Source organism: Saccostrea cucullata, unplaced genomic scaffold, assembly GCF_032062105.1.
Source record: "Saccostrea cucullata isolate Sc308-1 unplaced genomic scaffold, CSIRO_AGI_Scuc_v1 ctg2045, whole genome shotgun sequence".
Classification (NCBI taxonomy): Eukaryota; Metazoa; Mollusca; class Bivalvia; order Ostreida; family Ostreidae; genus Saccostrea; species Saccostrea cuccullata.
The window spans coordinates 103,187-130,171 of record NW_026926296.1 but is presented as its reverse complement, the minus strand read 5'-3'; the positions used below and the strand labels follow the sequence as shown (position 1 = coordinate 130,171).

The following is a 26,985-nucleotide window of genomic DNA, read 5'->3' as shown; positions in this document are numbered from 1 at the left end:
CAATTATATGTATGTAGTGAACATGTAGTTTTTAAAGAAACACGATACTTTGTATTCTTCTTCTATCCGCTTCTGGTCAGTTTTGATGACATTCTTTAATTCCGGTATAGGTATTCCACAGGCAAACACACTAGCATTGTAGTAATCTTCGGTCTTCGAGGGTACGTCATCAACGCCGAAATAGAGGCTGCTGTCGTCCGCCACGACAGGGGGAGCGGGTTTCGGACGGCTGAGAAACGGCCCTATTTATATTGAGCAAGAACAAAGGTTGGAAAATTTCGGAGAAGTATTTACATAAAATTTTGATTAATTCAGTTTTGTAATTTTTTCATAGTTTATTTCAAAAAGATAAAACTTCATATAAAGGTAATAGTCTGCATATAAAAAGCATGATGAAAGACAGATATAAAAAGATACACGAAAAAATTGAAGGAAATATTTGATAAAATAGTTAAAAGTTGATTTATTGTATCACATATATTCATTCTATTGATGTAACTTTGTTACTGTCTAAATAATCTTGTTTACATGAAAATACAGCCAACAATGAAGTTTCATGTACTAAAATGACATGAAGCTTTAATCCTTTTGACACTATGAAAAACAACTACAAAACAGTAAATTCAACAACTTTTATTCATTATTTATCAATCTGACAAACAAAAACTTTAAGACGTGTCTTAAACAAATTTTATGCTAAAAAGTTTAATTAAGACATGTAAAAATATTAATTACTATATACTAAGGTTAAATATATCAATGCACGACAATCTTAAGGGAATACGGCCGAACAAATATTATCTTTCGTTGAAGGACATTTTTTTGCAGGTAAGTAGAACATCTCTTTAATGAACACAATACTAACAATTTTATAATAAAAAAAATATTTGTAACTAATTGCAGACCTTCAACTTCAAAGCATTCTTTTAAACCATAGCAGAAGAAAAAAAATATCACGAAAGAAAGACCTTTACTTTCTGATGATTGTCTCTACCGTGAATAATCCTTTTCACCCAAAAGACATCAGTTATATGCGTTTTTTTTTTTTTTTACATCGCACATTATTTACGAAATGCTTCGGACAATTACATTCAAGAACTTTAACCCTGAACATGAAGATAGAAACCAAAGGCATTTATAATCGATATAATTCAATTGGAAAAAAAATCTCTGTTCAAATAATTGTGTATGAAAGGTAGGAAACAAACTTAAGTATTTGAAAGGAAGGAAGAAAGCAAAATGTTCATTGAATTACAACTTGAAGAAAGAGAATATTTATTTTTAATAAATAGAAATGATAAAAAGTGCCCCCAATGAATTAAGTTTTAATAAAATGAAGGAAACGTGTGCTGAATTAAAAAAAACTATATGAAGAGAATGTCAATTAACATAGATGGAATAGGATTTAATGAGAACCTATAAGGACCAATAACTGAAGTCTGAACATCTGCAATAAGTTACAAATATTATATGAAATTCGGCAGACACAAACAGTATCGTTCTAAGATTTTAGCTTTAAATTTGAAAGTTCAGAAAAATTGACTATTAAAAACAAATTTGCAATTGTTTTATGGTTAATAATTTTCTGAATGCTTTAACTTCAAATCACAATCATCCCTTTGGTTGCATTTTTATCATGCGCTTGACATGTTTAATCTACTGAAATTTCTACAGAAAAACAATATGATTTTTTAAAATGAATTTTCCTTCATATTTGACCAATTCCACGTAATGGTTACTCTGGGTTTAATTGGGGGTACCTTGCACGTGCATCAAGTGGTCTTCAGATCTGGTTTGTCTGTTGTTTGGTGTAGCTGGCAGGGCATCATGACTGTGAAGACAAATACAACATTTATAGGGAAAATATACTAGTATACTGATAATACTCTACACATGTGTGTTGATAATAAGACCAGAATTTCCTTCTTGTAACACATATTTTTCGTTTCCATATTTAAGTAAGTCATTTCTTCTGTGCAAATACTATTATCTTGTTTCTTACATATGTTCCCTACGAATTAAAATTAAACGGAATAATATTTTCTTCTGTAGTCTGTTTTTTTCTAATCCTTGTTTTAAATTCAAATAAAGGATATATTCTCTTACTTTTTTACAACAGAGATGCAGATCAGTTTCAATTTTCAAGAGAAAAGAATCAAAATGATAACCTAACTTTCGGCTTCCTAATAGCAACATTCAATGTTATTTTAACCCTCATTCTTGTCTGTTGATCTTGTTTGTGTTCAATTCGATGATTGAAATGAAAAGAGTCTTTACTCATACCAATAAAATTTTAAGCGATAGTTTCTCAAGAAACATACTGCATATTGTTTAAGCTTTATTGATAAAAAAAAATATTTATTCTGTAGGTAATATTTATCTTTTTTTTTCTTATGACCAAGGTCCCCACTCTGTTTTTATTTTTACAAAAGAAAGTTTTGGACCACCTTTTTTATGTATGTCTGCCTAATACCAATAGAAAATAAGATAATCAGAGAGTTGAATGTCATTCATTTTCCTGTAAAATATTGCACAAAACATGCGGCTGAAAATAAATGACAGAGGAAAAAACACAATTTAAATTAACATTCCCTATAAAAGACAATTACAAGTACAACTGCAAAATAGAGTACATAAAAATGTAAAAGGCAGTTTTTTGTAAAGTGGTCAGAAAAACATATATACAAAATAACATATAATGTCAAGACTACTTAAGTCCCATTGCTTACATCTGTATAGAAAATGTAACTGTACATCATCAAAAGGCAAAAATGCATGTGACTAGCATATCACACGCAGACTAGACATAGATGATTAAAAAAATATATAGTCATATCACAACTAGTACCCGTGATAAATACCCATATCTTTTGTTGTACCGTCTAGTTCTGGGAGGCCATTATAGTGATTTTGTTTGCTGTAAGTATTATTATGTACGTATTTTTGGTCTGTTCTACCTATTATGTGTATTACAGGATATACTGGTTTTTTGCCTCCCAGTTATTTTTATAATTTGAATTTTATCATCATTTTTAATAAATGACATTTATGGAATCACAAAAACTGTTCTGTTGTTGTTTTGGCAAAAAACTAACTTCACTGAAGGCAGCTGCATTACCGGGTATTTGGAAAAAGCTTAAATACTTAAAGAAGGTTGAGCTAACTGCAGTTTCATCAGTGCTTACTTTAGGGGGGTTAATTTGCCTGTTTTTGCTTATACTATGTGTTGTGTCTCTACAATTTGCCTGCTTTTACGGATACGTGTCTCTATTTTATGGGTCTAGTTTCCTTTATTTTGCAGATACTCATGTATATGTTTCTATGTCGTTTGAGTTAACTTGACTGCTCTTCTTGATTCAATATGTCTCTATACTTTTGTGTCTAACTTGCATGCTTTTGCTGATAAAACGTTTCTCTAACTTTTTGGTGTCTATCTTGCCTGTTTTTGCTGTTCCTCTATATATTTGTGGGTCTTACTTGCCTACTTAAGCTGATTGTGTATGTCTTGATACCTTTTGAAACTTGACTTGCTTGCTTTTATTGATACTTTGGGTCTCTATATTTGTAGTCACTACATGTAACTTACCTGTTTTTGCTGACACTGCGTGTTTCCTCTTCCTCTTGATATTCCTCTGCTTCTTGTTTAAAACTACCAAAAAAAACTTCAGGAGTAAATTCATACGCATTTTCTTTAAACTTTCAAAATTAATATTGACCCTTGATCTCTACTCAAATTTCATAACATAACTTTCAAGAAATTTAACACTGAATTAATATTTGATAAAAAATACTTCAATTTCTTAATAAGAGCTATTTTTTTCATTGGTCTACCATATCAGTAAGTTCCTGTTATTTTTACCGTTTATGGGCCCTGGCGGCGATGACAATAAAGACGACAGCGACGATAAGTGTGATGACTCCCAGCACCAGACAGATGAGCATGGCCAGATCGTCCGTAGACAGCCCTGCTGACACAATTGGCTCTACTATTATCGTCCCTGTAAATATACAATTAAATAGTTTACGTGGACCTTCCAGTCAAACGTCAGTATAATTGTCCACTACTCCAGTATTTTTGAAGGGACAGGAAGGGTATTCAAAGCAACATACTAGTATGTCTTATGATATATACATTTCTTCATGATTTTAGATTTGGATGTAACTCCATGGTTAATATAAACTTGTTATAATCAGCCACCCCAGTCAAGTCAACCGTTAGATCACAATACTGTGGGCATTTCAAAGTAGTTAATAGCTGAAATTACGAATTTGAGGACCTGACTACCTAGTCCTTAAGGAAAGAGTTTGTTTTAGGACTTTTAAGCTAGACATAATTTTGGACGTATCTTTCTTGAGGAAAACGTATTTTTTCAACCATACTAGAGCTTTATAATCAATAGTAAAAAAAAAAATTAATAACGATAAAAAGTTGAAATGTTGAGGTGTAAATTTCCATTAATTTTTTTTTTGAAAATTTACCATTGTCGGAATTATTGAGAGTACAAGTGCCATCTATGTGGTTACACGTGGAGTTGATACAATTGATATTACACTGCATGGTACAGTCCTGCCCATATGTTCCTCGAGAACACTCTGTAAAAATAATAGTGTTCAGACAGTTTGCCTTAATTGTACCAACAAATCCATTTCAAAATACTAGTATTCTTCATTTCTATAGTTTCAAGAAATATATGAATCATAGAGATGATTAATTTCTTCTTTTTTCCCAAAGTTATAAGAATATTGATAAAATGATTAAATGAAAAATCAATCAATTTTTTTTTGGAACGATGTATCAAATTTATATATTGGTACATGACTTTATAAGAATAGTTAATTAGATCAGGGTTATTGTATAATAGAGAATTTAATGAGCACATCAGTCAACTAAAATATAAACAAGTTTTTTTGAGTTTACATTCAATATGAGTTACAAGTTGTCTTTCTTTTTTGAAAATTCAATAGATTAAAAGTATGTTTATTTATGTTACATCTGAAAAAAATATCATGCCTAAACTTTTGGTTATTATCAAAATCGGAAAATTCAGGAGGGGCTAAATACAATACAATGGATTATTGGAATTGATACCAGCTGAGCAGAAATTCCCTTGATATCCTATTATACACCCTTTGGTACAATTTCCACTAACGATATGACACGAGTTGTCTCGGCAATTTCTGCTACAAGTTTCATTGCAGTCTTGTCCGTATTTACCATTATCACATGCTGAAAGTGAAAACTAGTGGGTACATTGTAAAAGAATTCTGGTGAACTACAAAAAAGGGTTATTGTATAATAGAGAATTTAATGAGCACATCAGTCAACTAAAATATAAACAAGTTTTTTTGAGTTTACATTCAATATGAGTTACAAGTTGTCTTTCTTTTTTGAAAATTCAATAGATTAAAAGTATATTTATTTATGTTACATCTGAAAAAAATATCATGCCTAAACTTTTAGTTATTATCAAAATCGGAAAATTCAGGAGGGGCTAAATACAATACAATGGATTATTGGAATTGATACCAGCTGAGCAGAAATTCCCTTGATATCCTATTATACACCCTTTGGTACAATTTCCACTAACGATATGACACGAGTTGTCTCGGCAATTTCTGCTACAAGTTTCATTGCAGTCTTGTCCGTATTTACCATTATCACATGCTGAAAGTGAAAACTAGTGGGTACATTGTAAAAGAATTCTGGTGAACTACAAAAATGGTTATTATCAAAATCGGAAAATTCAGGAGGGGCTAAATACAATACAATAGATTATTGGAATTGATACCAGCTGAGCAGAAATTCCCTTGATATCCTATTATACACCCTTTGGTACAATTTCCACTAACGATATGACACGAGTTGTCTCGGCAATTTCTGCTACAAGTTTCATTGCAGTCTTGTCCGTATTTACCATTATCACATGCTGAAAGTGAAAACTAGTGGGTACATTGTAAAAGAATTCTGGTGAACTACAAAAATGGTTCACTTAAAGGAGGCAAGCTTTAAAAGAAACAAGGGGAAAACCATTGCTTGTCTCCGTGGTCAGTACTGTTGACCAATAGATTTGCCTTGATAAGGATTATAATTTTTTTCATTCTTGGAATATACTATTAAAGAAAGCTTTTCAAATCCTTTAATATTTTTATTCCATGCAGTATCTCACTATGTACGAAAGAAAAAATCTGTTTGTTTTTTTTACAGAAAAATGAATGTATTTTTCTAGAAAGGAACTTCTAATATCTTAGAAAATACAATTATAACTTTTTATTCAATGGCATGCTTAAAATATGTCTATAGTTTTTCAAAGTAAAGCTTTCTTTAATACGTGAAATATATGGAGATAACGAACAGTATTTAAGCTCAAAAGTCCATAAAACAATACAAAATAGGAGCAGAGGTGGGACCAGGTGCCATGGAGGAGTGAGCATCCCCTGCCGACCGATCACACCTGCCGTGTTCTCCTTGTCATGATCGGGGAATAATATTTCTTAAAAATACTTTGTGTTGTGCATACATAAACACATTTTTGATAACATCAAGGATTCTGATTCCATTCTTTGCTGTATGGGACCACTGACCGAAATATTTCAGTCATTTTTACGAGCTGACTGCAGCGACGTCTTTCGGAGAAACAAATCTAGAATGTTTTTCTCATCTTTTGGCTAATTGCACGAAGCCTTTTATTGACAAGAACCATGTGTACTGTGTCAAAAGTTTTCTTTGTCTTTACATTTTATATATCTTTTTTTTTAAATCCTCAATTTGATTGACGCTTCTGAGAGAGAGAAGGAGCAAGCACCCCGACCCCCTCAAAAAAGATGGAGTTTGTCAAATGTCACGTGGACACTAGCAGACTCAGAACCACCGACTTTGCGAATTGGCATAAAAATTAAACATTCAATTTGAAACATCAGCCATGCTTTCAGCTAAACGATGGTTATGAACAGTGACGATGAAGTAAGCCTAAGCAATAGGAACATTTTCTTGAAATAAATAGCAATACAGGTATAATTATGAAGAGATCAAAATATGATCGTATTATATATGTAGGAGAAGTAGGAGAAGAGATCGCAAGACATTATTCGAAAATTCTACATTTTTTGCACAATGAAATCACATACTGCACGACAACAGGTCTTTCTATATAAACTAGTATAAATCAATTTTGGCATTATAAATTTTTAAACCTTTCTCATCAAAGAAGTAAATGGTAATAAATACATATCCACAAACATTAAATGTTATTTTCAAAGAAATTGATACTAGTATCAAAATATGATTATATATCCACAATAATGTTATGTTAATTTCAATGAAATGGATACCACTTAAGCATTTATCCCCCTGATATCCTATAATACATCCCTTGGTGCAAATTCCGCTAACGTAATTGCATGCGTTGTCTTGGCAATTTCTGCTACAGTTGTTAAGACAATCCTGACCATAGGTGCCATTTTCACATGCTGAAAAATGAAACACCAATGGACATGTATTTCAAAAGCATTAGTTTGAGATAAATAAAACTTAATTATGTAAGCTACAGATTAATAAAATGCATTTAGCCTTTAATAAAAGTTAAATATATAGAATGGGTTATAATTGTAAAACTTTACAGAGTATGCCGTTGGATTAATTGAAATAATGTACCATTTTTGCAGAGCGGTGAATCCCCGTACCCCGGGGAGCAGCCTCCAATACAACTCCCGTTAACCGGGTTACACACGGCACCATTTAAACAGTTACCACACGTCTCCGTACATCCGTCGCCATATTTACCAGAAGCACACGCTGTTTGAGAAATAGATAAAAATTCGGGATTTAATTTTGACACAACGCATTAGGATTTGGAAATTGGGGCTATAAAAGAATATGATCTAAAACAACAGATTATCACAACAGGGTATAGTATGAGTTGCTTTATACAACATCTCAACGAAGACAAGATGATCTTTTGCTATATATCCTGGGACGGTGACCCTGTTCATGTTTTTGAACAAGTTTATAAGCAAGTTACTGTCATATCTGGACTTATTATTGCTGTAACTTGTATGGATGATGCATCGAATCTTACACACTATAAGACGTCCAATGCTGAATCTGACTTATTTTCTTGGAAGAGAGGCCAATTAAAAGGCTTTGGTTCGAGTCCATTTCTAAGTTACTGTTATCCTTTTTGAAACCGAGCTTGAATGGATTTTTCGTCTAGAGCACACTATCGAACAGGTTTGGATGCTGGATCTGATCAACATTTTCTAATGATTGATCAGGTTTAAGTTTTTGGCGCATATCCTTTAGAAACTATTAACTTAATATTGCCTAAACTTGCAAGGATGACACGGATTATAGAAAATAGGGAGTTACACTACGAAAGATTCTTTAGATGCTGGATTTTGGCCTTTTTTTTCAATAAAACCGACTTACACATGATCAACTATTTCCAGATAAACTTTTAGAGTACACTGGTCCATTACCAAGTAAGCAAGTGTGTCTTATTCCGATCAAACTGAATACTAGTAATGCACCTATGCATGCACACCTACTTCCATTTCCTGTTGTTGGAACACATCCATTCATAAGGAACGGAGAACCCTATGATCACTTGAAACATATATAGGTGATATTTCTTGACATATACAATATAAGACAAGCCTTTTGGATATCACTTAATTTCCTGAATTAACAACCAGACTAAAGAGTTTAAAACATGTCCATTAAAAGATTTTGAACCCTCACAGACCAAGTTTGTATGGATGATGTGTGTACGAATGTGCAATACTTTAAGCTATAACTTTCTGTTTTAAGCCTTCGTAGACAAAGTTTTGTATGAACTGGTGTGTCTTGGAATGTCCATTACTCAACGATTATTTGTTGAGAGACTCAGCCTTACTTATAAATAAATTATAACATTTGTCAGGTTGATCTTCGTAATCTGCGAAGATTTATCAAAATGCTTAAAGAAACAAGTGTTTGAGGAACATTTTTGTCAGTTTCAGATATCAAATTTTTTTGCGAAGTGCTTTACAGACGGACATACGGTCAAACTAATCCCTACCTGTTCACCATGTTTGACAGTAACACAAGGCAACAGTTGTTCACTGAGTTGTAATCAATTTTTATACACTTACTTCAAAAACCATAATTATTTAACTTTACCGCCTTTTGGAATACATTCATACACCACATTTTTTTCATTTTAATGAAATATGATAAATGTAGAGAATTACGTTGATTGCACGTGGAGCCTAGGTATCCAGGGGAACATCCTTCTGGACAACTTCCGGTCACGGAATCACAAACTCTGTTATTTTTACAAAACTGAGAACATGACTGCAAACAATTTTCTCCGAAATGTCCTGCCAGGCAAGCTATATGGGAAAACATATTGTTAATATATCTATCTATCTATATATATATATTTCCATCTGTTTTGAAAGTTTTTACAATGTAAATTAGGCTGAGAACATGACTGCAAAATCAATTTTCTGAGTCCGACGCTAAGGATGCCAAATATGCAAAAATGTCCTGCCAGGCATTTTTAAAGTCTAAATCAACAATTTTATTTCACAATGAAATGGAAATACATATTGTTAATATATCTATAATTTTAGCATAACGGGCTTCTTATCAAATTATCTGTTTCCCATCTATACTATATATATATATATATATATATATATATATATATATATATATATATATATATATATATATATATATATATATATATATATCTTTTCATGGATCTTTTTTGAAAATATAAACAATCCTTATTTTGTAATGTTTATCAATATTTTAAGGACTAAGCTAGGTCTCGATTAGTTCTCTTTGTTTTCACTGCACAAAAGTACTCGTCGTTTCGCCATCTTTTGCTATATTGAATCAAATCTAGTTTGCAACCCGCAGATGGAAAAAGCAAACAATATGCAGTATGTGATCTCAAGAGAATAAAAGACAAGTTCCAGACAGAGAGAACATCTTAAAAAATGACTGAATTAAAACTCACCGTCTTTACAGAGTGTTCCATTGTAGCCCGCGGTACAGCCATTAGGACACGCCCCTGTCTCTATGTTACAGGCCTCATTATCCTTACAGTTCCCACATTGTTCTAAACAGTTCACGCCGTACATTCTATTCCTACAATCTGCAATCGAAAAAAAATCAAGTCAATCATTTTTTTATTAAAATTCATTTATGTCAGGTTTCTCTTAATGGTGGATAAAATGCTTTATTTAAAGAATCATTTATGCTCTGATTGGTTATTGCTGTTGTTTAATTAATTAATAAGGTAAAATCCAAACCAACTTACTCTGATCGATGTTAGGGCATGCCCCAGTGACATAGTCACAAACCTGGCAAATACACGACTTTTCACAATAAGCGCCATATTTTCCCGCTGGACAACCTGTAGTTAAAAAAATTGGATTTATGATTTGGATGATATTTTTCTTCTCGTAAGATGTAAATAATGTTACCATGGTACCAATTCCTTATCAATATAACTAGAGATAATCTACGACAGGTCCCAGTAAAATATTTAAAATTATGAAACAGATTTGTCAGACTCTGTGGTATCTTTTTTTCTCTCAAGCTAACCGGGATATATCTATCGTTTCGACACGAAAATAACCATTGTCTATTTTCAATTTTTCAGTACGTTGTCGATATATATAAATGTCGAGTTGAAGGCAACAACAATTGTTTTCTTCTTTTTACGTAAACGATTTGGACAAATTCTGCTTCTAATGAATACAAAAATAGGTCTGCTAATAACGGGGCGCAATTGGTACTCATGGGAATTCTAAAAGATTGTTGGAAAACCTGGTTTTTCGAAAACCACATAGATATTGTCAATCAGACACTCAATCATCTTTACAAATAAAATACGTTGCAGGCTTAGTAAGTTCTACAAATTCCAAATCGTTACTCTTCACAAATACAGTGTGCAAAAACAGGGTAGTATATTGACAGACAAGTTGATGAAACAAGAATATCAGCAGTCTCGTTTTAAGTCATCATTTCGTAAGTTCTATGGTCGATACATTGACCTTCTCAGCAAATACAATGTATCATTAAGTCAAATGCAGTCTGACGTATTTCACACTAAGTGTTAAACCATCAATTACACACTAATATTGTTGATGGATTTTTCCTTTATTTCCCAATGGTGCACACGGCAGGTATGACTGGTCGGCAGGGGATGCTTTTTATGTACTGATCCACATATTTTTAATTTAAAATTTCGAAAAGTACCTGTCGCCAAAACCTCACAAAATCCTAGACCAGGATTGGGTCCCCAGGCTGAGGGATATGTCACTCCACTTCTTCGTTCATTGGTGATGGTCATGGACTTTGCCAGGCCCACACAAGGAATGGTTTGTACGTACTCCGGGACACCAGTCGAGGTCCAGGTAAAGCAGGTTTGTTGATTGGTGCCGTCAGATATAGATACGGTAAATCCGGCATAATTGGATGCTGCACTTGCTGTTCAGGTGAAAAAAGGTAAAGATAAAACTTGCATAATATTCAGTTTAATACTTGTTGTTGGTTGTTTTTTTTTCAAAGCTTTACTTTAAAATGAGTTTGCCTGTTCATCATGTGCACATTTTGTGATTCTTTGCAAAGAGTAATGGACTTTTTAATGTCTTTTCTAATTTTATCTAACAGCAAGTGGTCCTTTTCATGTTTTAGATTTCTGGTCTTCATTCCTACCTTGGGTACTAAATGTTAAGGTTATTTCTCTGAGTACTCTCTCCGTTGTCAGTTGAAAATTAAATACTGTAGAACCGATAGTGTTGGAGAAAGGGGCGTTCTGGTAGGCACAAGAAACTAGGTTGTTGTCATATAAGCCTGATACAGCATACGTGATCGAGCCCGTCGCTACATTTCCCTCCCACGTGTTTAGCAAGTTATCTTGTAGATTGTTGTTAAAATTGTTGACTGTTTGAATGATTGGAGTAGAAATATAAGTTAAATAGATATTTGCAGCACTCAAACTCATAAATATCAAAATATTTTTACTCATTATAAGTCATTTTTAAAGTGGATGCTATAGGACATATCGCTTGAGATATATTTTTTTATTCTTTCCTACGAAGTAAAACTCGTCCCCGTAAAATTAAAATCGTTCCCATGAAAAACTCGTTTTCTCGAAATGAAATTCATACCTACGTTAAAACTTAAATTTTGTGGGAATGAATTTTAGTTCATGGGAACGATTTTTTTTTTCTTCAAGAAAATCTCAAGAATATGTCTTATAGCAGCTCCCGTAGTGAACAAACCAGTTGTGAAATAGACACAAATCATTAAAGACATCCTTTGGTTATAGTAATTAACACATAAATACTTGAGATTTAACTAAAGATACATTGCTGAATTCAACAAATCATTTACACCTCATGATGTATCTATCATAATACATGTCCTATGAATTCTCATCATCGCTGTTAAAATCACAATTATGTTTTAACTAAAGTAATTTATGACCTAATGTCATTGGCAATTGTTTCGTAAATAAATTTTTATCCATAGAATAATATCTTATTATTTTTATATTATAATTATTATACTATGGCTTAAAATTTATTTACGAAACAAGTGCCTAATGCATATATACTCAACAAAAAAAGAAACGCATATTGTTTTAGTCATCAAAGAAATTTGAAAAAGTATATGGAACAACTACTTTTTTTATCATTGGATACCTGTGATATATTTAAAGAACAACATCGATTTTTAAACCCAAAGTGTTGAGTTATTTCCCCTGAATAATCATGTTTATGAAAATAGTGTTTTTCATGATTTCTTGTAAACCGGTGGTCTATTTTCATTGATATTTTGAATTTAGAGAAACAATAAACACTCCTATTAAACCCACATTTAAGATTTTATAAAAATATTGATGTTGCAATGTCATGCCTTAACAAAGATGAGCGCAACACGGGCTAATTAGGAAGATAACCGGAGCTACGCAACAGGAGGTTGCAATTGCATTTAGTGTACATCAATTGGCTTTGCAGCGGTTTAACATATGTCTCCACCAACTAAGAACATGAAATACAGACCAAAAACTGGCCGTCAGCGGGTAACCACACCCAGACAAGACCATCAGTCCCCCCTTTAACAATCAATTCAGAACTGCTGTAAAAACTGTTGCTACAATTGCTGGTTGAAGAAATCAGCATAAAAGTTCACAAATTGTTCACAAGAGACTGGGAGGAGCTGGTATTTGTCCACGACAACCGTACATTGGAAACTCACTAGGACTGAGACATTGCACAGAACATATTATTATGCCCCTTGAATTTAGGTGCGCTGAAAATGACATCAACTTGACTTTTCAATTTGGAACAGGACATGTTTGATTTTTATCAGAACACACTCTAAAACACTTTTAACTAGTGCTAATTGTAACGGAAACCGTTACAGATGTTCCCCAAACGCTCCCCAACTCCCTTTTGGTGCCATATTCCATGTAAGCCTTATTAAATAAGACAACATCTGTGCATTTTTGCCTTTAACAACGTTTTCCCAGAGGGATACCAATTATATTCAAATTTTAACATTGCAGGCGTGCGCATGTGAATGCACGTGCGCAATGATCATATCATCTTGTCTACAATTTTCTATATATTTAAATATACTATATATTAAACCATTTAGTCCAAAAGTATAAAAAATCACTCATTCAAGTGTATTTTTAATTTCACTCGTTCCAAATGTACGCACGTGCGTGCACGTGCATGATGACCATACCTTCTTATAGGAGGCCCTTATATCTATCTATATTCTAAATCCCATCCTGTTTGGTTGAAAACCAAGGTAATTATAGCCATTTCAAGTTTCAGCCAATCAGATTGCAGCACACGTGCATGCGCGTGATTTCATGATTTTTTTCTACATGATATTGTAGGATATCCCAATGCATGAACATATTTTAAATTTCAAAGCATTTCGTCAAAAAACAAAGGAGATATAGCCATTTAAAGTTTCGGCCAATCAGGTTGCAGCTCACGTGCATGCGCGTGATTTGTTGAAATTTTTTGTATATCATATTGCAGGATATCCTAATGCAAGACTATGTTTTAAATTCCAAAGCATTTCGTCAAAAAACAAAGGAGATATAGCCATTTAAAGTTTCAGCCAATCAGAGCAAGGCGCACGTGCATGCGCGTGATTTCATGAAATTTTTTCCATAGTATATTGAAGGATGTCTTAATTCATGACAACGTTAAAAATTTCAAACTATTTCGTCAAAAAACAAAAGAGAAATTGAAATTTTTGTTTCAGCCAATCAGAGCAAGGCGCACGTGCATGCGCGTGAGTTCGTGCTAATTTGACAGTGTCATATCATTAACATTATTAAGATATCCTTATGTAATGAGTTTCAAAGCATTTCATCAAAAAATGTAAAAGTTATGGCTATATTAAGTATATCAGTCATTTCACTCACTTCACGCGCACGCACGTGCATGCGAATGCGCGCAAAATAACCTTCGTGTTGCACACCTACACTACACACCTATTAACCCTAAAAAGGTTTTAGCTCAGTTGGGTGAACAGTTTCTGAGAACACTCGCGGACAAAAAAAGTACCGGAGAACAAAGAAGAAAAAAAAGAATAATAATAATAATAATAACTAGGGCTAATTGTAACGGGAACCGTTACAGATGTTCCCCAAACGCTCCCCAACTCCCTTTTGTGCCATATTCTCTGTAAGCTTCATTAAATAAGACAAACACGATGCATTTTAGACTTTAAGAATATTTACCCAGAAGTATATCAAGTTTATTCAAATTTCAGCATTGCACGCATGTGCATTTGAATGCATGTGCGTAATGACCATATCATCTTGTCTACACTATTCGTATATTTTAATATACTAAATATTACAGCATTTAATCCATAAGTATTTAAAAATATCTTTAATCCAGTGCATTTGTAATTTTACTCATTTCACGTGCACGCACGTGCATGCATGTGCATCATGATCATACACTTTTGTAGGAGCCCATAATGTCTATCTATGTTCTGAATCCCATCCTTTTTGGTTGAAAAATAAGGGAATTATAGCCATTTAAAGTTTCAGCCAATCAGATTGCAGCGCACGTGTATGCGCGCGATTTCATGAAAATTATTATATATCATATTGTAGGACATCCTAAAGCATGCCTATGATTTAAATTTCAAAGCATTTCCTCAAAAAACAATAAAGATATTGAGAATTTTATTTCAGCCAATCAGAGCAAAGCGCACGTTCATGCACTTGCATGCATGTGCATGATGACCATACCCTTTGTAGGAGTCCATAATGTCTATATATGTTCTGAATCCCATCCTGTTTGGTTGAAAAACAAGGGAGTTATCGCCATTTAAAGTTTAAGCCAATCAGATTGCAGCGCACGTGCATGCGCGTGCTTTCATGACAATTGTTATATATTATTTTGTAGGACATCCTAAAATATGCATATGTTTTAAATTTCAAAGCATTTCGTCAAAAAACAGAAAAGATATTGAGATTTTTGTTTCAGCCAATCAGAGCGAAGCGCACGTGCATGCGCGTGAGTTCGTGTTAATTTGACAGTGTCACATTATCAACACTATTAATATATCACTATATAATGAGTTTCAAGGCAATTCATTAAAAAATGTAAAAGTTATAGCTATATTAAGTATATTAGTCATTTCACTCATATCACGCGCACGCACGTGCACGCGTATGCGCGCAAAATGACCTTCGTTCCGCACACCTACACTATACACCTATTAACCCTAAAAAGGTTTTAGCTCAGTTGGGTGAACAGTTTCTGAGAACACTCGCGGACAAAAAAGTACCGGAGAAGAAATAAGAAGAAAAAAGAATAATAACTAGTGCTAATTGTAACGGGAACCGTTACAGATGTTCCCCAAACGCTCCCCAACTCCCTTTTTGTGCCATATTCCCGGTATGCTTCATTAGATAAAACAAACTCTATGCATTTTAGACTTTAACAATGTTTTCCTAGAAGTATACCAAGTATATTTAAATTTCAGCTTTGCACACGTGCGCATGTGAATGCATGTGCGTTATGACCATATCAACTTGTCTACACTATCTATATATTTTAATATACTAAATATTATAGCATTTAATTCAAAAGTTTTTAAAAAATACTCTAATTCAAGTGTATTTTTAAATTTACTCATTTCACGTGCACGCACGTGCATGCATGTGCATGATGATCATACCTTTTTGTAAGGATCCATTATGTCTATCTATGTTCTAAATCCCATCCTGTTTGGTTGAAAAACAAAGGAGTTATAGCCATTTAAAGTTTCAGCCAATCAGATTGCAGCACATGTGCATGCGCATGCTTTTATGATAATTCTTATATATCACGCTGTAGATCTTCATAATGTATGACTATGTTCAAAATTTCAAAGGATTTTGTCAAAAAACAAGAAAGATATTGAGACTTTAGTTTCAGCAAATCAGAGCGAAGCGCACGTGCATGCGCGCGAGATCTTGCTATTTTGACCATGTCAGCATGTCTTTGCAACTAATATATCTTCTTATTATAAGTTTCAAATCATTTCATCAAAAAATAGAAAAGTTATGGCTATATCTATTATATTGGTCATTCCACGTGTTGCACGTGCACGCTCTTGCAAGCACGTGCGCGCAAAATGACCTTGATTCCGCAAATCTACATAACATGTCTACTGACCCTAAAAAGGTTTTACCTACATCAGATGAACAGTTTACAAGATCACTCCCGGACAAAAAAGTACCCAGGAAGAAGAAGAAAAATAATAATAACTAGTGCTAATTGTAACGGGGACCGTTACAGATGTTCCCCAAACGCTCCCCAACTCCCTTTTGGTGCCATATTCCCTGTAATCTCTATCAAATAAGAAATACTTTATGGAATTTAGACTTAATCAAGGTCTTCCCGGAAAAACCAAAATATATTTTAAAATAGGCATTGCACGCGTGTTCATGTGCGTAACGACCATATTATCTTTTCTAAACTTAATACCTAAAGTTTTAATATACTTAATATCAAAGCATTTAATCCAAAAGCATTAAAATGCACTCATTCGAGTGTATTTTTAATTTTACTTATTTCACGTGCACGGACTTGCACGCACGTGTAAGCACGTGCATAATGACTTCACCTTCTTGTAGGAGTCTCTTATATTTATCTATGTTCTAAATCCCATCCTGTTTGGTTGAAAAACAAGGGAGGTATAGCCATTTGAAGTTTCAGCCAATCAGATTGCAGCACACATGCATGCGCGTGATTTCATAATTTTTTATCTTTATCGTATTGAAGGATATCAAAATGAGTGACTATATTTTAAAATTCCAAATATTTGGTCAAAAAACCAAGGAGTTATAGCCATGTAAAGTTTCAGCCAATCAGATTGCAGCACACGTGCATGCGCGTGATTTCATGATTTTTTTTCTATATCATATTTTAGTATATCCTAATGCATGACTATGTTTTAAATTTCAAAGCATTTCGTCAAAAAACAAAGGAGATATAGCCATTTAAATTTTCAGCCAATCAGATTACAGCACACGCGCATGCGCATGCTTTCATGAAAATTTTTATATATCATGCTGTAGATCTTTATAATATAGGACTATGTTCAAAATTTCAAAAGATTATGACAAGAAACAAGAAAGATATTGAGACTTTAGTTTCAGCCAATCAGAGGGAAGCGCACGTGCATGCGCGTGAGAACTTGCCATATTGACCACGTCATCTTATTTATACTACTAATATATCCTTATATTATGAGTTTCAAAACATTTCATCAAAAAATACAAAAGTTACGGTAGGATTCATTATATTGGTCATTTCACGTGTTGCACGTGCCCGCTCTTGCAAGCACGTGCGCGCAAAATGACCTTCGTTCGGCAACTCTACATAACATGCCTACTAACCCTAAAAACATTTTACCTTAGTCGGATGTGTAGTTAACAAGATCACTCGTGGACAAAATTTTCCCAGGAAGAAGAAAAATAATAATAATAATAAGAAACAGAGTAAAAACAATATGTTCCCCAACTTCGTTTGGGGAACATAACTAAAAGTCTGCTATTGCAAGCAATAGCATATGTCGCCCCGTTTTAGACAAGACTTTCATTTTTATCATCACTAAAACAAAAGTCCATAAGCTAAGTTTGAACAACCATTGAGTTATATCAGTCCTTTCCATTGGAAACGGAAGACCTTAATTCGGTACATCCCACTCATTATTTTTAGAATCGGTAGGAGAAGAAAGTAGTGCAGGAAAATTACAAGTTCCTCAATTTGCAGACTTGCATAAAAGAAATCTGGCAGATGTACTGAACTGAGCCTCATACTTGTTAATTGGCAGTATCTTTCCTATGATAAAAGCTTGGGAAATGTAATTTATGAAGAAGATCAGCCGAATTATTTTGTGTATTGTAACGCCAGTGAGACCTCTGAAATTTCCCTCTTTCACTTTCATTTTAGAGGTTCTAACGAAAAACGAATCTGACATGCCACCATCAATTCGAGCATTTCTGCATTGCAGAGAGCTGACGTGTGTTATGAGATAATAAATCATGTGTGAACTTTCTCAGTTTAGCGGAATCATGAACATTTTCGGCGAGATGAATGTTTTGTATACAGTGGTGATCAAGGCTTTGCGAACCATCAGGAGCGGATCAAAGAATTTATGAATGAATAAAAACTATGGAAATGACGTACCAATTTTTTAATTTATACTTGCACTATCTTATGAAATGAATAATATACAAGTGATAGATATACAAGAAAACGCGAAATGATAATAAATGCAGCTGACAATCGTTATTTTTTTTTATATAGATAAAATAAAATATTTATAAATTCAAGAGACAAAACAGAAGGAGAATGAATGATGGCAAAATATCACATGACGGGAACTGAATTTTATGAATGAAGATTTTAAAAAGTTACTTGTAAGTTGTATATGTTATATCTGTGTATTCTACTTGGCTGTGTGCTTCATAAAAAGAGGGGGGGGGGGGGGCGTCTTGAACATAGTAAATAGCCATAAGGTTTGAACGGTAAGTACTAGGGCTTTCGTATTTCAAATATGTAATCCTTGTGAAAAGAACTTTTATTGGATACGACGAACTTTGACCCTTTGACCTAGACCTTGGAGAACACATGTGTACATCTGAATCTTTTTTTCTGTTTCGTTTCTATGGCAACCGTGAGCGACTCATTACAATTATTTTGAAAGTAGAAATCACTTTGACACATTGCAAGGAATAAACATTGAAAGTTTCAAAACGATTGCCTGAGTAGTTATTGAGAAAATCGAAATAAAAGAATTTTAACTTTCACCTGGTTTCCATGGCAATAATCGATTATATGAAAATTTTAAATACGAGTTGCAGAACTACAGATACTAATCATTAAAATAAGAAAAGTTTCATGACGAACGTTTAAGGGACCAGAGAGAACACTCTCGGACAAAATTTGTCGCTTTTTACAGGTTTCCATGGCAACGGTAGACATATTGGAACTGAACGACCTCACTGCACAACTACAACCAGTGATCGTCCTTGAAGGAAAGTTTCAGGAAGATTGTCCCAGCCATCTCCGAGAAACAGCCTGGATAAAAAAACATGCGTACAATATCAATATGTCGTCCCCGACTTCGTTCGGGGCGACATAATAATAATAAGAAACAGAGTAAAAACAATATGTTCCCAAACTCCGTTTGGGGAACATAATAATAATAATAAGAAACCGAGTAAAAACAATATGTTCCCAAACTCCGTTTGGGGAACATAATAAAATAAGGTTAAACTGAAAACTCAGATTTTCATATTTAATCTGAATATGCGTTTCTTTTTTTGTTGAGTATACATGATATAATAAAAAAAGAACCATAAATATATAAGACAAAATTTTAATTTTCTAGTTCATTATTTATTCATTAAAAAACTTTTGAGTTCAAAATCCTAGATACCAATTTAAAAAAAAAACAAATATATATGAGCAAAGCCCCAACTTCAAAATGATATAATGATAGTGTATTTTGAAGAAGCAAAACTTACTGTTAAAACAAGTAGGCCCTACAAAGCCGGTCTGACATCCAGCGCTGTCACAGGCCCCTGTCACGGGGTTACAGCGGCTGTTGACACAATTACCACAACTAATGGTACAGTCCTCACCAAAGGTACCGGATATACATTCTTAAAAGGTATAAAAATTTGTATTACCATTTTGCATCTCCCTCTCTCTCTCTCTCTCTAATTTTCATAGAATGTAAAATAAGTTTGTAAACTTTCATGTCGGTTTCTTGTAACAGTTGATAAAGCTGTTTGATAAGGTGTTGATGATCAATTTAGAAAAGAAAATTTTACTTGAGTAAACGATAGCTTTAAATGAAGGGAAATTCATAAATGTTGCTTTAAAAGGGGTTACAATGAACTTACCCACTGTACACGTGCTCGATCTGTATCCAGCAGCACAGCCTGATGGACACGCCCCTGTAGTTTTGTCACAATCCGCGCCATTTTTACAAAATCCGCACACCTCCTTACAGTCTTCTCCCCAGCGTCCAGTGACGTCACAGACTATAATATGTACGGTACATTCGTTAATCCTCCAAGGTACATAACAGTATAGTTTCAGTAGTTTTCAGTGCATATTACTGATCAATTTCAAAGTGCTTTGGTGGTTGCACTTGAGAGACATTTGATTCTTGAAAGAATCTGTAGTACTTTGAAAACAAGAGGCCCATGGACCATATCACTCACCTGAGTAACTTTGGTCATGCAGTTCTTTACCAGATTATTTCCCTTGCAATACCTATTGTGATCCCCTTCCCCCGTGGGTCGTGATTTAAACAATTTAGAATGTACACTACCCCAAGATGATTCCACATAAGTTTCAGCTTTTGTTGTCCAGTGGTTCGTGGAAAGAAGATTTTAACATTTTTTCCCTACATATTTCTATGTAAAACTTGAATTCCCTATTGCGACCTCGCCCTTCCCCCGGAGGTCATGATTTGAACAATTCAGAATCTACACTTCACCAGAATGCTTTATTAGAAGTTTCAGCTTATCTGGTTCAGTAGTTCATGAGAAGAAGATTTTTAAATACTTTTCCTATATATTTCAATGTAAAACTTGGATTCCCTATTGTAGCCCCGCCCTACCCTCAAGGATCATGATTTGAACAATTTAGAGTTCACAATATCCCATGATTCTACCATGTAAGTTCGGCTTTTCTGGCCCTCTGGTTCTTGATAAGATTTTTTAATGATCCGATCCTATATTTGTCTTTTCTAGATTATCTCCCATTGTGAGGGGACTTGGTCCTTCATCTTAACATTTTAATCCCCCTTTCACCCAAGGATGCTTTGTATCAAGTTTAATTAAAGCTCCAGTGGTTCTTTGGAAGACTTAGAAGATAACAAGCAAATTCAAAGAATTGTGGTCCCCCGCTTTCGGTGTCTTTGTGGGCGAGATATTATTTTTTTAGGGTCAAGGTCAAAAGGTCAAAGTTATTATATCCCCAAAGAATACATATATTTAGAATATGAAAGTCCTAGTTTCTACCATTCAAAGGTTGTGACCAAGGTTTAGGTTTTTAAAAAGTAGTTAAAACTCCAAGGTCAAGGTCAAAGGGTCAAAGTTCTTGATATGAAATGAAAGGTCTTCTCACAAGGATTGCATACGTGAAATACGAAAGCCATAGCCCTTACCGTTTAAAAGTTATGGTCAAAGTTAAATTTTTTTTCAGAAGTACGTAAATCTCCAAGGTCAAGGTCAAAAGGTCAAGTTGTTGGTATCCAATGAAAGGTCTTGCCAAAAAGAATACATATGTGAAATATAAAAGTCCTTGTATTTACCGTTCAAAAGTTGTGACCAAGGTTATTATTTTTAAAAAGTATTTAAAACTCCAAGGTCAAGGTCAAAAGGTGAAAGTTCTTTGTATCCAATGAAAGGTCTTCTTACAAGAATAATAAATGTAAAGTATAAAAGCCATAGCCCTTACCGTTCAAAAATTATGGCCAAGGTTATAGTTTTTTCATAAGTACGTAAATTTCCAAGTTCAAGGTCAAAAGGTCAAGGTCAGTGGTATCCAATGAAAGGTCTTGTCACAAAAAATAAATATGTGAAATATGAAAGTCCTAATACCTACCATTCAAAAGTTATGGCCAAAGTAAAAGTTTGGAATTTTTGAGTAAAAGTTGGTTAAACTCCAAGGTCAAGGTCAAAAGGTCAAATTTGGTGGTACCCAAAGAAAGGTCTTATCACAAGGAATACACATATGAAATATGAAAATCATAGCTCCACTAAATCAAAAGTTATGGGCAAGGTTAAAGTTTTTGTGACGGACGGACAGACTGACGGACAGACGGACGGACGGACAGACGAATGAGATTTAATGTCCCCTCGCTTTCGCGAAAGCGGGGGACAAAAATGTGAAAAGTTTACAGACGGACAGACGACAAGTGATCAGAAAAAATCACTTGAGCTTTCAGCTCAGGTGACCTAAAATGATCTAATTTTTGAAGAGTGGCATGAATTTTTTTATTTTAATTTAAATCTACAATTTTCATATACATATATAGAATAATATACCAAATGACAAAGCATTGCTTGAAATCCGGACAGAATTTTTCTACCTGGTCTAAAAAATTGTGATGGACAACCAGAGAGCTACAGTGTCACCCTTTGACAAAAGTGTAAATTTATTGCGCACAAAATATGTCATCTTGAGCAGAAAGCCAATTCGGTCCAATGTGCTTCGTACATGACTTGTACATAGAGTTTGGTTGTGCGCAGCTCATGGGTCGTCTATCCCAATTTTTTTTCCAGAACAGCTACAGATCTTTAATTAGAGTTACGTTGTTACTATCATCGCACCACCGAAGTTTGAGTTGATAACTTGTGGTGAAGTGATGATGCAACGGCGATGATTTGATAGCGCGATGACAACTAAGCAACTGCAGAACATTGCGATGACGATGATACAACGACACAATGAAGCGATAGCGCGATGGTACAATAACAACCACACGAGAAAGCAATAGTACAATATGGCTATAAAGCGATGTTAAATACTGTTTCATTGTGTTGTTGCACCGTCATCATCGCATTATCGCACCATCTCATCGCACTTTCGTGGCATCGTCAACGCACCATCGCGTATTCGTTATCGCGCCATCGATCGCAATATCGTGCCGTCGACCGATGAGTCGATGCTCGATGGTGCGATAGTGAACTACCTAATCATAGCCAGATTCCATGTGTTTAAATACATTAGTTAAATCTGTTTCTACAACCAAAACAAAAAAATCATAGTCAATAAATATTTTAGATTCTGAACGGTTAATGTTGATTCGTTCAAATGTGGGTTGTTGTCCCCCGCTTGAAAAGTGAGCAGGGACGTAGCAACAGGGGGGGGGGCCTGCCCCCCCCACTTTTTTTGGCAACAATACTTTTACTACTGAAAATGTTCATTGAGAGGCTTGTCCCCCCCCCCCACTTTATACTAAAGTAAAGTAATATGAAGGAAATATAGTATTGTAAGCTCGACTGTGGGCAATTTTTTGTTGTTGCTTAGCAACTTTTTCATGTAGGTAAAAAAAAAAAATTCACTGGCTGCCCCCCCCCCCTCCCACTTTCAAAATCGATGCTACGTGCCTGGTGGGGGATATTAATTAATTAGTAACGCTTTCGTTTCCACACGATATCTCGAGAACCCTTTGAGCTTTTGCAATGATATTTAGCATAGCAACTCCCTATGGACTAAAGAAGAACCCTATTGATTTTGATGTCAAAAGGTCAAAGGTCAAGGTCATAAATAAGCAAATTCTGTCTGTCATAACACTTTCGTTTCCACACGATATCTCTAGAACCATTTGAGCTATTGCAATGAAATTTTACATAACAACTCCCTGTGGCCTAATGAAGACCCCTATTGATTTTGAGGTCAAAATGTCAAAGTTCAAGGTCGTAAATTTATACATTCTGTCTGTGTGTAACACTATCATTTCCGGGCGATATTTCAAGAAGATCTTGAGCTTATGCAATGTAATTTTATACCAAAACTCCCTAGGACCTCTCTCACCCCTCTCCAAGTGCCCCGCCCCGTTTCTTTTATTAGTATTTATAGTCTTACATGTCGCTATTTTTAGCACAGGGGCATGAGGAGAGTTATTGCGTATAAAACAGGTTCTCGGCGGACTTTATGTTCTTATTACATCTATTAGAACTGTTTAATAAAGGCTAAATAAATCAAACACCATGGATTGTGTAAAATTCTGAGAATACCGAACATGAATATATAAATGTATACATATACTTGACGCCCTGTACAGCGTTTCCGTGGTCTAGTGGTATTTCTCTCGCTTTACGTGGAGAGGTTCCGGAATCGAATCTCGGATGATCCTTTTTTTTTTTTTTTTTTACTAAATGATAGTATTCAGCATGTGAAATGAAAAATTTATGAGGTCATAAAATCATCATTACAGTGTGATAAATATTCCATATAAAAAGAATATTCTATACACATAATAAAGAATAAGCAATCAAATCTTTACATGCATATTGACATACATGTATTTTATTTGCTTCAGTATACATGTATACATTTAATAATTCTACAAATTCAATCAGGGGGATCCGACTTATTCCCTAAGCGGGGGACACAAATTCTCCGAATTAGCTTGTTTGAATATGAATTTATACCTGGTTTGTAACTAATGCATTGTCCAGTTTCGTAATCACATTCGTCCGGGCAATCACACGTCTGGGAACAGTCGAATCCGTATCTTTGATAGGGACAGCCTGGAAAGTAATAGAATTAAGAGAAAGTCCACATTTTAATTCCGTTACATTTTGGTCACAATCAGGGACTACCAATAGATATTACAGATCTACGAAGGGTCGTGTGTGACCTTGAGAAAGACTTCGAAATGAAATTGAAATCCTGATAGTTCTTGCGAATTATTTTTTTTCATTTTATTTCTTAATATGACGTGGTAGATACATGTAGTTCATTTGATGTAACATTTGTCCTCTAGAATTTGATGAGGACATTTCAGATATGTGCAAGTAAATGTTCCCTTTATCATATCAATTTTTTAACTAATTTTGAGAATCCTCAAGTAATCTTGTCAGTATATTAAAAACAAAGGTAATATAAAGTAGCCGTTCAACTTTTTGATAATTTTTGAGGTGTAAATGATGTAAAAGAGAATAGTTTAGAGCTTATCTACGTTTTTGTCCCTTGTCTTTTTCGTTAATCGTCAGAATTTTTCGCCAAGATTTAACCCACCCATCCCAACTGAAATTCTTTCCTGCTTTCCAAAGAACAGGTTACGAGGACCCAAAGAACGAAGCAAGTTGTTGCATTATATATATACCTGTAACGGCGACCTCACAGATATCAAAGTCGATGGTGGCCGTCCTCTGAGTGTTAAACACTGTCAAATATCTCCCTTTTCCAATGCAGGGATAGGTGTCAGATTGTAAGGGAATGGTGTTTAACTTTGAGCGGTAACAGATTTGTCCACTGAATAAACTGGAGAGATTAGAAATGGAAATGAAAAATCCCTCATTTCCCACGGCTCCTGCAGAAAAAAAAAATCATAAAATTGTTAAATTTGAAATTAATAAATTATCTCGTTCTTTTTGGATATTTTTGAAAAATATATATTGTCGAGAATAGATCTATTGCATGAACTGAAACATGACCCTGAAAATGCTGACTCCCGATCCCCATCTAGAATTTACACACTCATATTTCAATGATTTTAAAAGATTCCTTGAATGCAAAGCTGACTTCATTAATAATGTATAAAGTGTTGATTAGCTAATTATTGTTAAATGGAGGTATTTAATTGTATTGTTTATTACCAAAACCATACAGTTCATTGGGTTAAAGTATATATTTAATCAGTTTGTACAATATATATGTATAACCATTTCATTATCATTTAAGTAAAGCAGCATCACACGTATCAAATGTATAACTCTTTTGGGTGGGGGGTGGGGGGTGGGGTGAGTGGGGGTGTAATCCTCCCTCCTCCAATTGAAATCACACTTTAAAATGCAACCTGCATGGTTTTAAACTACCAACAGATTTGGATAAATTAACTTTAAAACCTAATTGACAAACTAAGTTGATGAAGCTTATATACACACAGGCACGTAGCAACGGGGGGGGGGGGGGGGGGGCTGCCCCCCTTTTTTCCCAACATTACTAATACTATAGGAGATGTTCATGGAAAGGCTGGTTGGCCTCCCAACTTTTTGTGATCTAAGGGAAATGTAGTGTAAGAAATTGGTACTGAAAGATGTTGGTATGGATAAAAAGTTGGCTTCTCCCAAAAAATTTGCAAAAATTAACTAAATTTTAACCTTGGTCATAACTTTTGAGCAGCTGGAGCTAGGGCCTTTTTATTACTTGGCCTTCAGTTGCCATACTTATGGTACCACTGTTTCACAGCCACTTCTTGATTTTTAAGTAAGGAACAGAATCTTATAAGTTATATGAAGTTTACAGAATCACAAATTTTATTAATTTGACCCTGTCTTTCAGTAATTTAAGCATATCAAATTTTATAAATATGCTTGATTTCGTTATGGTTAACACGGAGTCACTGTTTAAAAGTGGTTAACCGGCTATATACGAAATCTCTCTCTCTCTCTTACCTGCGGGAAATGTGATGTTGACTTCATCGATCCTCCTTACGCCGGAAAACTCCACGAGAAACAATGACGAAGCGACTGCTGTCGGAGACATATTGATACAGGTTGCTGGGTTGCCATCATTGCCATTGGTGGCAGCTACGTTGTTGGGGAGAAAATTTTGAGGCCGGTTCAAGGCCAAATTATCTGTGTAGATATTATTTTGTTATTGTAGACGTGACGAAAAGAACAAAATATATAAAGGGCTTTAGATAAGTTAGGAAGTAGGTGAAAAATTAAAAACTCTGAAAAGCAAAAAAAA

At 34.3% G+C, this 26,985-nt stretch overlaps 1 protein-coding gene across 1 annotated transcript in view; it reads right to left on the bottom strand.

Moving 5' to 3' along the window:
• Window positions 1-26,778, bottom strand: part of LOC134271306 (uncharacterized) — a 34,429-nt gene extending 7,651 nt beyond the window's left edge. The window contains exons 1-17 of the mRNA XM_062753535.1: window positions 26,688-26,778; window positions 25,397-25,603; window positions 24,720-24,818; window positions 20,451-20,591; window positions 20,070-20,207; window positions 11,714-11,941; window positions 11,255-11,485; window positions 10,311-10,406; window positions 10,008-10,145; window positions 9,229-9,369; window positions 7,192-7,467; window positions 5,090-5,227; window positions 4,480-4,593; window positions 3,860-3,998; window positions 3,587-3,649; window positions 1,749-1,831; window positions 49-242 (exon numbers count right to left, since the gene is read on the bottom strand). Of these exons, the coding sequence (XP_062609519.1) occupies window positions 49-242; window positions 1,749-1,831; window positions 3,587-3,649; window positions 3,860-3,998; window positions 4,480-4,593; window positions 5,090-5,227; window positions 7,192-7,467; window positions 9,229-9,369; window positions 10,008-10,145; window positions 10,311-10,406; window positions 11,255-11,485; window positions 11,714-11,941; window positions 20,070-20,207; window positions 20,451-20,591; window positions 24,720-24,818; window positions 25,397-25,603; window positions 26,688-26,778 (2,517 nt within the window). The remainder of the gene's footprint in view (window positions 1-48; window positions 243-1,748; window positions 1,832-3,586; window positions 3,650-3,859; window positions 3,999-4,479; window positions 4,594-5,089; window positions 5,228-7,191; window positions 7,468-9,228; window positions 9,370-10,007; window positions 10,146-10,310; window positions 10,407-11,254; window positions 11,486-11,713; window positions 11,942-20,069; window positions 20,208-20,450; window positions 20,592-24,719; window positions 24,819-25,396; window positions 25,604-26,687) is intronic.
• Between the last annotated feature and the right edge of the window lie 207 nt (window positions 26,779-26,985).